This window comes from Phyllostomus discolor, chromosome 12 (genome assembly GCF_004126475.2).
Source record: "Phyllostomus discolor isolate MPI-MPIP mPhyDis1 chromosome 12, mPhyDis1.pri.v3, whole genome shotgun sequence".
NCBI lineage: Eukaryota > Metazoa > Chordata > Mammalia > Chiroptera > Phyllostomidae > Phyllostomus > Phyllostomus discolor.
This window is the reverse complement of record NC_040914.2, coordinates 34,494,776-34,507,640: the sequence shown is the minus strand read 5'-3', so window position 1 is coordinate 34,507,640 and position 12,865 is coordinate 34,494,776. Positions and strand designations below refer to the sequence as shown.

Below are 12,865 nucleotides of genomic sequence, written 5' to 3'. Positions count from 1 at the left end.
AAACACATATAGCGTATATGTTCCGTATCAGGTTCTCTGGACGCACGTGTTTTGTAGATACTTTTGTTTGTTTACTGCACTGGTTGCTTACATTATTATTCCATTTTGTAATAAATGACTTCTACGCAATTTAAATTTTCTTTCTTCCAGAACCGAAGCCTGTGTATGCTCAGGTTGGACAGCCGGATGTGGATCTACCAGTCAGTCCGTCTGACGGTGTCCTGCCCAATTCCACCCATGAGGATGGGATTCTTCGGTAATGTGGTTTTAAACTCATGTTGTCTTCTCTCGCAGCGTTAAGTGTTATTTAAAGTGAGAGTTCAGTTCCAAACCGTGTTCATATACTTTTAAAAATACTGTATACCATTAATACTATGATTAGGAGGCTTAAAAATCTATTTATATGATAGAATCAGAAGTTAAAGAACAACAAGGAAGCTTCCTAGATGTTACTTTTTTCTTATCACCATCTCCTACCTTGTTTTTAGGTCATTAGTTAAAAAATTGTAAAATTGTTGTCTCTTCAGACATCAGATTTTTCACAAGCTTTCTGTGGCCCTAGCGTTAAAAACAAAACAAAAACCCTAGTGCTTCTCCATTTCCCTTATTCACATTTTGTCCAGAGAACCGTTTATTGTGGCCTGTTCAGTGGCGTCCCTGGCCTCTAACTGACAGTAGCACCCACCACTCCCAGTTGTGACAACCAGAACGTCTCCAGGCACTGTCAGACGTTTCGTGGGAGCAAAGTCACAGCCGGTTGAGAGCCCCTTCCAGATTAGTTGGCATCTCTAGGTGTTTTATGTTCTACACCTTGTATTGCTTTATAGTTTATGGATGATGGGATTGAGATGTAAACTGTATAGCCAGATTCAAACCATCGTGATTATCAAGTTAGTTTTCTGTCGCCTCTCTGGTAAGAGGGACCCGACACAACACTGTGAGGCTGAGCCTAAAGCGGTCCTCAAACAGTGGTTTTTCACGGCCAGGTTGTGCGGGAGGGGGCAGGCTGCAGTGCGCCTGTTTGCTCTTTGAGGCACAGTAGATGGGTCTGTGTTAGAAGAGAATTTCCGGGGGCTTAGGTCATAAGGAAGATGAGTCTGTTATGATGAGCTCTTGGCTCGCTGGAAAGCAAGGACAGCCTCATGGCCAAGGGCCCCGCACGCTTCACAATAAGACCAGGTACCACCAGCCTGGAGAAGTGAGTGATGGCATCATAGCAACAGCCGCAGGGGGTCGTGTCCAGCTGATAAGAGGCCAGATGAGGACACCGATTGTGGATGCCTTCTCAGTTCTGAAAGCTGAGGTGGTCTGCATGGGGTTGAAGGACTAGACTTCTCTTTCCTCAGCCCATTCATTCATTCATTTCATTTCAGGGGAGGGGTTGTTTTTCTAGTTAGATTCTGTTAGTTTCTAATAATTAGCTCATTGTCACTTACTGAATGAAGAGGAAAGGGACTTTTTCTATACTTCACGTCAAAATAGGCAGAAAAATGTGGGACAGTTATGGAACCTAGAAGGGTAGTTTGTAGTTATGTATGTAATTTGTAATTAATTACCCTCGGAAATTTAAAATTGGGGCCTGCTTCTGCCCAGCCGTGCTCCTAAAGCATCCTTCAGTGCTGGGTCATAGGGGTGTCAGAGGCCTTTGAGCCCACACCAGTTAGAGAGGGCCGTGCGTGCATCACTTCCTTCCCACTGCCTCTAGCAACAGAGGGGTGGAGACTGAACACGGGGCTAACCCGGGAACGCCGAGCGATGACCAGGCATTCACTGCAGATGCAGAGGGCTGCCAAGTACGTGCTGTTTGTGGCCAGCTGAGAGCGTCCATAGGCTGTGAAGTCTCCACTCCCCTGTCTGTTGGCTGCGGAGATCACAGTGCGTGGAGCCTGGGTCCTACTCCCTGGTATTGGGGACATTTGCAGCAGCTCATGCTTCAGGCTCTACCTGTAAAACGCAGTACCTCTCAGTTACTCAGTAGAGATGATATGGTATGAATTGGGACCGTTAAAAAATGGGAGTGGTTTTAGCTGTTGGGAATGCACCCTGTATTGGGAAACATTGGCCAACACTGTTCCTATCAAGTAACTTTAGAAATGAGTGTGTAAAGCAGTGCTTGCCCATCAAACTTGGATAGTTTGAAACTTACTCTGTTAATCAGAAAATAAAGAAAATGCAATTAAATCTGATTTGGAATTCTGATGCTAAACTCCATTGTACCCAGCAAACCGGTGGTGTGTGGGAAAGCACAGAGATGATGGCCCTTTGTTCCAGTCTGAATGTGGTTTCCATTGCAGCCCTTTGCTAGAGCTCCTCGTGCATCTGTCAACTGTTTCAAACGAGATATTTGTTTCAACAGGCCCAGCATGAAATTGGTAAAATTCAGAAAAGGAGATAGTGTGGGTTTGCGGCTGGCTGGTGGAAATGATGTCGGAATATTTGTAGCTGGCGTTCTAGAAGATAGCCCTGCAGCCAAAGAAGGCTTAGAAGAGGGTGATCAAATTCTCAGGGTATGTCCGCACACTGACTCACATGGGTCTCAATACTTCGGCCTGCAAAAAAGGTCCTCACATAGCAAACCTACGACAGTAAGTAGAGCGTAACCTACGTGGCAGTCTCCTGAACTGCTGACACATTCAGATTAAGAATCGATCAGGTCTTGGGTGTGCTGGGATTGTCACTTCCTGTCCCCACGTTTGCTCTTAAAATTGCTATGTTTGTGTTACTACACAGTGTGATGCTTGGGTCTCATTTTAGTCATTGGTGGTACAGAACCTACAAAACGAAGTAAGCCCTAGAGCCCTGTGATATGCATCTTTTGTAGTTCATTTGAGCATTGAGGCCGGCAGGACTCCGCCCTGAGCCACTGGTTATCAGTAGGCCAGTAGTCAGGTGTTGCTCCCCCCGCTGCCCCCCCCCCCCCCCCCGCATGGTTGCATGGTTGTGGCAGTTGTCCACACAGCTCTGGGGAGGGCCCTCCCCATGTACCCTGCTGAGGGCTCAGGCGCAGGAGGCGGGGTTGCCCTGGCTCTGAGGCTTCATGCCCCACGCTCATCAGAAGAGCCCCAATGAGATGCAAGCCTACCTGTGGGGGCTTTTTCCTTGCTTCCGTTTTCGTGGCCATGTGGCCAGTAACATGCGAACATGTTACCTCTCTCTTTACCTCTCTCTTTACCTCTCTCTTCTCTCTCTACAATAGCCTAACTCTTGGTTGGTAAGCCATTTCATTCAGAAGGTCAAATCTGTCAAGTGTGCGTTTCTGTATCTGCTCTGTTTCTTCTCATCCTCACCTGGTCGTTGCCCTTCTCTTCTCGCGGCTTCCTGCCTGCATCCTGGGTGTGGTCTCCCGGCCCAGTCTTGCTGAGGTGTGTTTCTCTCTCCCTCTGCTGGTTCTTCATCTCTCCTCCACCATGCTATGTCTCTCCTTTGACTGTTGAACTTTCAGTCCCTCCCCCACTTTCTTTCCAGCCAGCGCTGTCACACCGTTGCATAGCCTGGCTTCCACCCTGACTACCACTGAACAAGCAGTCAGAGACCTAATGTCAGCCACAGCCCTCACTGTCCTTATTTCTTTGCTGCACTTTGAAGGTCTTAAGTTACCCTTCTTGAAGTGCTTTTCTTCCTTGGACTCCCTGACTCTGCCATTCTGGTCCTCCTAATTTTTCCAATTCTTTTCCTACCTTCTCTGATGATTCTTCTACACTCGAGGGAATCAGGGCATGCATCGTTTTTAAAATAGTTCTTAATCGTCTTTTTATTTGGGGTCATAAAAGCAGTGCATGTTGACTTTTTCCTAAATGTGGGAAACTTCCAGAAGATGAAAAGCAGCACATGCACCTGCACTTATGCATACATTCGCCCCTGACATGTGGACAAGTCCCTGTCGGTCCTTCAGAGCTTCTGGTACAAGTGGCTGTCCACTCGGTGCTCTTTCTGTGTGTTGACAGGTGCTCTTTCGGAGGTGCCGAGGTGCACATACTAGCTCCCTCCATCTGGTTTCCTTTTCATTGCTTCTGCAGAGACTAGCAAAGTAGGATTCTTTCACATTTACAGAACTTGGAATTTTAAATGTTAAAGCCAGAGATTTCCCAGTGATAACAAATACTTGGAATTAGAAGTCGTCTTTTGGTCTAAATGGGTTAGAGTTTTCGGTGGGCAGTCTTGAATGTCAGGATGCATGGTGACTACTCTTGAGATGCATTTACACCTTTACTCAGTTTGTTTACTTGGTTTCTGCTTGTTCTGAATTATAGTATATTCTTTTCTTTAAAGTAAAATACATTTTACGCTCTTGGCGTTGTGGTATTTTTAAGTTAGGTGAACGCTGAGAGTCTTTGTTTCCCGTGGGGACAGCTATTTCGGTAATCTGTGAAATGCGTTTCAACAGGTAAACAACGTGGACTTCACAAACATCATAAGAGAGGAGGCCGTCCTCTTCCTGCTCGACCTCCCGAAGGGCGAGGAGGTGACCATACTGGCCCAGAAGAAGAAGGACGGTGAGCGACTGCCAGGACAGGGTGGAAATAAGCCTATAGAAAGAAGTTTGGGGACTTAAGTAGGGATTTTAATTTCAGCTCTTTTTTTTTAAATTTTTTAATTTATTTTTAGAAAGGGAAGAGAGAGAGATAGAGAGAAAGAGAGAAACATCAATGTGCAGTTGCTGGGGGTTATGGCCTGCAACCCATGCATGTACCCTGGCTGGGAATCGAACCTGCGACACTTTGGTTCCCAGCCCGCGCTCAATCCACTGAGCTACGCCAGCCAGGGCCTTAATTTCAGCTCTTTTAAATAAGTCAGTCATTGTTGAGGGACAAATGACTTTGCTCATCTCACAGGGAGTGTATTTATTGTAAGTCCCTAGGGGCTCACAACCTGACCGTGCTGACTAGCACAGCACAGCAGTGGGGACCGCCCAGCTGCCGTGGCTTTGTGACGAGGTGGGGTGCTGTCCAGCCCAGTGCAGGCATGGGAGAGTCCCATCTGTTTATCAGCCGTCAGAACCGCACAGCAGTGTGTATGGGCAGCTTCCGATTTTTGTGCTGGTGTTTTCCAGGCTGTACTCTCTGATGCTTGTGGCATTAATTCAAGAGAATGCCGGATCCTCTCTGTGATTAAGCAGAGGCGCACTGTTCATTCACGACAGTGTTCCTCACCCTCCCAGCGTTGATGCTTTGGGTGAAACAGTTTGTTGCTGTGGGGCTGCTCTGTGCATTGCAGGACGTTTAGAAGGATCCGTGGGCTCTACCCACTAGATGCCAGTAGCGCCCACACCCTCCTCCCAACACCCGCAGTTACAGCCATCAGGAAACACACACCCCCTTTGGGGGTGGGCAACACTGCCCCTCACCTGGGAGCAGCTCGTTTAGAAAATGGGATACCTGTATCTCTGTGCCTTTAAATAAGGTGGTTCAAATAGAAAGCATGTGTGACTTTGGACAAGCTGTTGATCCGGCTGTGCATCAGTCTGTCGGGCAAAGTGGCGGTGCTGGGGAGTTTGCATTCCATGAGGTCACAGTGACGTACCTGAGGCAGAGCACTCGGCACAGTGCCGTGCCCAGCAGTGCAGCGTTTGCCGGCCGCTCTTGCAGCTGTTGTCAGTAACACCGCCGACAGTGGCCTCATGTCACGGGTCCTCTTCAGGTTAATTTCTTACCCCACCAGCTATTGATAATGTTGTTTTTCTCTGGATTCTTTGTAGTTTATCGTCGCATCGTAGAGTCAGATGTAGGAGATTCTTTCTACATTAGAACCCACTTTGAATATGAGAAGGAATCTCCCTATGGACTTAGTTTTAACAAAGGAGAGGTGTTCCGCGTCGTGGACACCTTGTACAATGGAAAACTGGGCTCCTGGCTGGCGATTCGAATCGGCAAAAACCACAAGGAGGTAGAGCGAGGCATCATCCCTAACAAGAACAGGTACGGATATCTGTCCCACTGGGAAGTTTGGGTAATGTAAAGAATTAGATTTCATTGTATTTGTCGCAGCTATAATTGTTTTCCAGCATCCTCTATTGTAGTTCCATCATTAAGATGTAAACTACATGGGAGGTTCTGTCCAGAATTTTGCCATCTCGTTCTTCGTGGGTCTTTTTCCATTTTGTGTTCTTAAAGTACCTGTGTTTTCTTTTTATCTCCTCCTGTCCAGAGCTGAGCAGTTAGCCAGTGTGCAGTACACCCTCCCAAAAACCGCAGGAGGAGACCGCGCTGACTTCTGGAGATTCCGAGGTCTTCGCAGCTCCAAGAGAAACCTCCGGAAAAGCAGAGAGGATCTGTCAGCTCAGCCAGTTCAGACGAAGTTTCCGGCCTATGAGAGAGTCGTTCTTCGAGAAGGTGGTTTGTCTTCTACAGACTAACCTAATACCCTTTAGTGTCGGCGTGCCTGAGAAAGAAAAGGTGTAAACTGTGCTCCTTCTCTTTGCATTTCTCCCCAGCTGGGTTTCTGAGGCCCGTGACCATCTTCGGACCCATAGCTGACGTGGCCAGAGAAAAGCTGGCCCGAGAAGAGCCAGACGTTTATCAGATTGCGAGTGAGTAGCTTCAGAGCTGACTGATGGGGAGGGGAAGGGGTTTCTCTGCTAGTTACTCCTCTGAAGGACAGGTCTGACCCATTCACTTAAGGGAGGTAGCACTTGATGTAAGAGAAACTGCAGTTTACTCCATTTTATTTAACTTGGAGGGAAACCCGAGTGACTGGGTCCTCATTCGTCCAATTGCCTTTAATAATGAGTTCCTATTTCCGAAGCTCTGGGCTTTATAAGAAAACTGCCCAGCAGACGATGCTGTTTAGCCCTGACAGAATCCCTCCTGGATGAGTACTCCTGCCGAGGGGGAGCAGCCTGAGCCCTCAGGGATACAGTGGGACGCCACCCACCACTTGGTCTAGCCTTCCCTGGCAACGCCCGGCCCTTGAGCCACGGGACTCGGCTTTGAACCCAGCCCTTCTGGCCCCAGCCCAGTGCTTGCGGCCATTAAGCTAACAGAAATATTCAAATATTTAAAAAGGGCAATAAAAGCATGATTCGTGCTATCATTTGTTGTTGCAGACATTTATAGTAAGTGAGAAGTGCAAACATTTGAGCATGAAGTGCTTTAAGTGCTTTGCCTACACATTCTTTCGTAGTTTTGCATAGTTTGGCTATTATGGTGGTTTAAGTATGCAAACTTCTGTATGACCACTTTGGCTTACATAAATTATATGTAAAAACTTATATATAACTTACATTGCATAAATTACATGTAAAAGCCTAAACTTATTTTCTAATTATGGAGTATTGCTCTGTATTTGGAGAAGCTAAAAAATTAATTTTGACATAAATTACCATTGCCCTAAATTTTACCCTATTGTATTTTCTTCCATCCTTCCCGCCCTTTGTAGACCTATTTTTTGAAGTTGTATATATACTGTTTTAAAAAGTTTGTACCGTTTTCCTTCTTAATCATATTTTATTATCCTGCAATTAATATATGGTGTGGTCAGCCTTCTGTTGTTTGTATAGTTTGTTTTAAATTTATGTTATCACAAAGGGTGTAGAAAGCTGCCCATGTTTTATTTGCTCGGTGTACTTTGCCTTGTTTTCCGAAGGATTTGACTTCCAAAGGGTAGATTTTCCCATGTTGGTGATGCTTTTCCTGACAATTCCCACAGACAGGAAGGGGTGAGCCATAGGACGTGCATGTTTTCTGGCTGCTGCTGTGTGTGGTGTTACTGCACCCCGGAGGGGCGGGCCTGTTCCCGCTGCACTGTTTTAAACCCGTGAGCACTAGTTCCGAGAATCAGAATGTTGCCTTGTTGAGCTCCTTTTCATTTGGTTGCTGGTAAGATTGAATGAGTGTGTTGATTGTCTGAAATTCAGAAGATTTGCAAACAAATAATGGTAAAATTTGAGCAAGTTAGAAAATGTTTCTTTCTCATTCCCCACGCAGTTCCTCTTGGCCATGGTTTGTAGATGATGTTTTGCCTGAAGTAGGTGGTAACCTCACCTGTGACCAGATGTCGGGTTTTTACGTGTAGGGAAAGCGAGTGTGAAGATTTACAGAGCTCTCCCTTGAGGGGAAATTGATTGGTCTAATTTGTTTTATTCCTCAGCCAGGCTCTTAGAAAAGGGGTTCAGATGGCTTAGTTATATTCATCATCTTTGGATCTAAGAGAGTCCTTGAGTTTAGGAATTCATAGATTTTCTCCAGCCCAAACTCCCAGCTGATCTCTCCCCTGTATTCTTGTATGTCTGCCAGATAGGAGGCTCCGCCCTCCTTGCAGGTGTACCTTGGTCTCACCATAGTCTCCTTGCCTAGAATCACTCCCCTCACCATGCAGTGTGACCTCTGTCCTTTCAAATGGCTGCCTTTGTTGATCTGATTTTCCTTTCACACTTTGCTTGTCACCAGAGTCACAAACATTGCTGTGCCTTTTTAGTGAAGAAATTCATGTAAATTGGACCTCTGAGATTCTAGGTTCCACATCAGCTCAAGCTTCAGGGGGCATGTGATGTACCAGCAGGGAGGGACAGGTGCCAACATGAACACGTGAGCAGCTTTCTCTGCTCCCCGTTTGCCCTAACCCTGGACTGCCCAGCCAGTCCTCGGTAGCATTATCACCAATGGGTCATGGGCCTGCCGGGGTGTTGGACTCAGCCTGCTGGGGCTGGGGGCTGCGGCCAGGAAAGGCTTATCTCGGTGCATCTCAGTCTGCCCTACAGACGCTGGCGTTTCCTCATGTGTGCACAGTGTGGGAAAGGTTTGGAAGCAGAGCTGTGTCAAGCCATATTAGAGCCCTAGGCAAAAGAAACAAAATGCATTTCTGTATACACATTTTTGCATTTTTCTAATGGTTAATTTCTTTTTCTAGAACAGCTAAGTAGATTGAAAGTTTTTGTAAAACATGAATAATACTCATATTAAAACTCATTATTGTAAGTCTATTTTATTTTATTTATATGAAACACAGAATATAATTTCATTTTCCTGGCTTTAATGGAAGGAAGCTTAATATTATTTTATAAATCTTTTTTAATCTCATTTTTAATTGAGATAATTGCCATAATTGATGATCTCTGTTAGCCAAGTGACAGTCTTAAATTTTTTTTTATTCAAGTTTCATTTCCAGATTTTCTTTGAAATTTTGATATGTTGTTTATTATAGAGAATTAATTTTGATTTTTTTGAACTTACTGTATCCAAATACTCCATGATTACTGAGGTCTTGGGGGGAACCCCATTAAATTTTGTGCCTGAGTCACGTGCCTCACCTACCTTCTCCAAATCCCGGGCATCATTGGGAAGCATCGAGTTCAACCCAGTGGTTCTCATTCAGGACATTTCTGCCCCAGTTGGGGACATTTGGCCATCTGGGGACATTTCTGTTGTCACAGTGGGAGCAAAAGGGAGGTGGGGGCCAGAACTGCTGCGAAACAGGCCACAGCACACAGGGCTTCCCCCAGTGAGCATTACATAGCCCAAGTGTCGGTAAAGCACAGTCATGGAGAAACTCTGATCTAACCAGTGGAACTCGCATGTTTGTCTTTGTCCTGACCTCGTGAACAGAGAGTGAACCACGCGATGCCGGGACGGACCAGCGCAGCTCGGGCATTATTCGCCTTCATACAATAAAGCAAATCATAGACCAGGTGAGTTACTAAACACTGACCTGTTTCATTATGAGCTGTAAATGTTCTGTTTTTTAGTGGGATGAGGTTTGTTTAATTTGAAAGTGGAAAGTAGTTTTTTTCTAAAATTATCACTGGTATGCCATACCGCAAGCTGTTAATAACCACTTTCAAGGGCTAGTAGTACATGCATCAAAAGGTGATTTTTTGATTACCACAAAAAAGTTAAAATATTCATATATATTAATAGGCTCTCTTTATATTGCATGACCTCTTTTTCCTTAGATTGACACATAAAAAATGACAGCAGTCAACATAACAGTAGCTGTCTGGTGTGAATAAATCAAAATTATGCTTACTTTTTGTCAGATCAGCAAAAAATATATTCTTTGGTGTACTGCAGAATTTTAGTAATCAGTTTGTGCCATGAGATGAAAAAGGTTGAAAATCACTGATCTAATCAAACACAGCCCCAGGGCTATCTTAAAAGTGAGCCAGTTACCTGTTTGTCTTTTTCTGATTTGGGCTAGCAGTTGTGATTGAATTGCCTTTTGAGCACTGATGTCTGGCGTGTGCTCCTGAGACCCCGGAGCGCATGTGAAGGTCCGCTGCACGGGGATGCAGTTCAGGCTGTGACTTGTCCTGCGATGATTCTTAATTAGGTGTGTCTTACCTCCTTATTTCTTCTTCCTTCTGTCTCCAGGACAAACACGCGTTATTAGATGTAACACCAAATGCAGTTGATCGTCTGAATTACGCTCAGTGGTACCCAATTGTGGTGTTCCTTAACCCCGATTCTAAGCAGGGTGTAAAGACGATGAGAATGAGGTTATGTCCAGAGTCTCGGAAAAGCGCCAGGAAGTTGTATGAGCGGTCTCATAAACTGCGTAAAAATAATCACCATCTTTTTACAAGTGAGTATTTAAAAGGCCTTTTTTCAGCCTCAGTGTCTGGGCAGCGGTCTGTAGACACCAACGTTGTGCTGTCCCAGTACGAAAACTTACGTAACCTTGGCCTGGATTGAAAGCAAATGTTTTATGCTCGATAGAAATTTCAGTTTTGTGTCCTCAAACACCGTCTTCCATGTCGCCCAGCACTGGCGGCAGAGCCCTGGCAGGGCTCAGCGAGCTTGGCCTCTGGGCAGCGTGCGAACTGTAAAGCGCTGTTGCTCACTCGTTTGCAGCTACCATCAACTTAAACTCGATGAACGACGGGTGGTACGGCGCCCTGAAAGACGCGATTCAGCAGCAGCAGAACCAGCTGGTGTGGGTCTCCGAGGGAAAGGTGAGAGATTTCCTGTTGCTGTTTAAACTGCTTTACTAAATTATACGGCTGATCAGAGATTTGTGAGTTACTTTGTTTTCTGATTAGTGAGGTTTTTATAATTCGTATGCAGGGCTTATGGGAGTTGCTTTTGATAGCAGGATCCTCCGAAATTTTCCCAACTATCGAATGACCACTTCAGTGGTGTTCCCTTAAGAGAGCTCTTGAACTTTAATGGAAGGAGCAGGGTTGAGTTCTGGCTTGGCCCCTGTCTGCCTGGGGAGTGACTTTGAACCTGGCTTCAGGTTCCTCCTCTGACAAGGAGGGGAGTCACCTGTACTAGGTGAGTAGTTCCCAAAATGCTGTCCTCAGCCGATAAGTTCAGGGCCTGCCGTGAGGAGAGAGGGGGTGCTGCAGGCAGGGCGGGGCCTGCCACTGCAGCCCTTGACAGGAGCACGGTCTCCCCAGCGTGCTCCAGGTGGACACGTCCTCACCTGTGGGTTTTATTTCTTCACTCAGCACCTGTTAACATTCTTACAACGTAGCCAAGGAAATGTTGGACAAAGCAGTACGTCCTTTTGGCTTTAAACTTTTAGCTTATTTGTGTCCAGATGACCAGCTCTAAAATATCTAATTTCTACTGTCCCTTCTTGTGGCTTGGGAGCCATCTTTCATGGGAAAGTGTGTTCATTTGGGGGGACAGTTAATAGGTTCCTTGAAGGTGACATTTGAATGAACCTTTTGATTTTACTTTTACCTTGAGATCAGTACAATATTAATATGTTTCGGTTGCTAGGGGAGATTGAGAATGTCTGCTTTTTTATTTTGTTCTTCACATTTCTTTGTTGGCTTGGTTTTTGTTGTGTTTTGCCCCCGCATGACCCCTTTGTCCTCTGCCTGGCTGTGGGTACAGGTGCTCTGACGGTGCATGATGCATGCTCAGAGCCACCGTCCCCTTGTCCCCAACGCACACAGCCGCTGCAGGCACAGATGCTGTGACACCTAGAGGTGGCGTCTGCTCCTCCCGCCCTCGGCAAAGCGCCAGAACCCTGGTTCTCGTCAGCACTCCGGGGGTGGGGGAACTGTGCATATGAGACCTGTCAGCGCACTCTGAATAGCTGACACATCAGCTGGGACACCTGAGAGGGAGATGAGGGTGGGTACACGCCAGCCACTGCGCTCCGCAGCCCGCTCCGCGCTGCTCTCCCGCAGCAGCACAGCTCCGTCCGCACCCTCTGTCAGGCAGCCTGCCCACAGCCCGCGCTGGCGATTCCCGATGTGAAGTTGGCTCGTAAAAGCGCAAAGCCTACTGCCTGCCTACCTGAGAGGTTTTTTAAATCCTCAAATCTTTTTTATTTATCATTTCTCTTTGAGATGATGTTTCCTTTCTTGGCTTAGATGTAAAGTAAAGGTCTAAGTCTCCCAACTTTTTACGTGAGGAAAGTAGGTTATTTATTATAAGGATAAAACGTGTTTTATAAGTCAGAAAAAGTTGTTATAATTTAAATCGAGCTTAATTTCTGCCACCCTCTTTCAGTCAAGTGTATTTTACCTGAAAAGATTTTTCAACTAAAACCACTTCATTTCACGTTGACTTTCCTGAGCTAACTGCTTTGATCTAATTAGTGCCTAGGAAGAGTTCCTGTGTGCACGGTCTGGTGCAGTCTTGTATGATCCCCACTAAACCAAGAAAAGTCATCCTGAAACTTTCTTAACATGTAGGCGTAGGCCATCTCCCGGTCCACAGCGACCTGTGGTTCTTGCGCGCTTCTGCACCTCATACCAGGGCAAGAGCCAAGTGCACTGGTGAGTTCCGAGCTACTCTTCCCCATGCCTTAACTACTACCCTGGCTGCCTGCTGGGCAGCAGCCCCCCAGAACCCTGCAAGGTAAAGACCCCAGCAGACAGCAGGGCTTCTCTTGTGCAGCAGCATCTCGGAGTCAGAGCCATGGAGATCTCAGGGGACATGCTCTGCTGTGGCCTGGACTCGCACTGTCCCAG

General features: G+C 46.2%; 1 protein-coding gene across 9 annotated transcripts in view; it reads left to right on the top strand.

The window, feature by feature from the left end:
• TJP1 (tight junction protein 1) overlaps positions 1-12,865 on the top strand; it is a 209,354-nt gene that overhangs the window by 177,240 nt on the left and 19,249 nt on the right. For all 9 annotated transcript variants that reach the window (XM_036012947.1, XM_036012946.1, XM_036012945.1 and 6 more), the window contains 9 exons: positions 151-256; positions 2,357-2,507; positions 4,385-4,493; positions 5,696-5,915; positions 6,145-6,329; positions 6,431-6,526; positions 9,540-9,622; positions 10,305-10,515; positions 10,785-10,885. In XM_036012947.1, the coding sequence (XP_035868840.1) occupies positions 151-256; positions 2,357-2,507; positions 4,385-4,493; positions 5,696-5,915; positions 6,145-6,329; positions 6,431-6,526; positions 9,540-9,622; positions 10,305-10,515; positions 10,785-10,885 (1,262 nt within the window). The remainder of the gene's footprint in view (positions 1-150; positions 257-2,356; positions 2,508-4,384; positions 4,494-5,695; positions 5,916-6,144; positions 6,330-6,430; positions 6,527-9,539; positions 9,623-10,304; positions 10,516-10,784; positions 10,886-12,865) is intronic.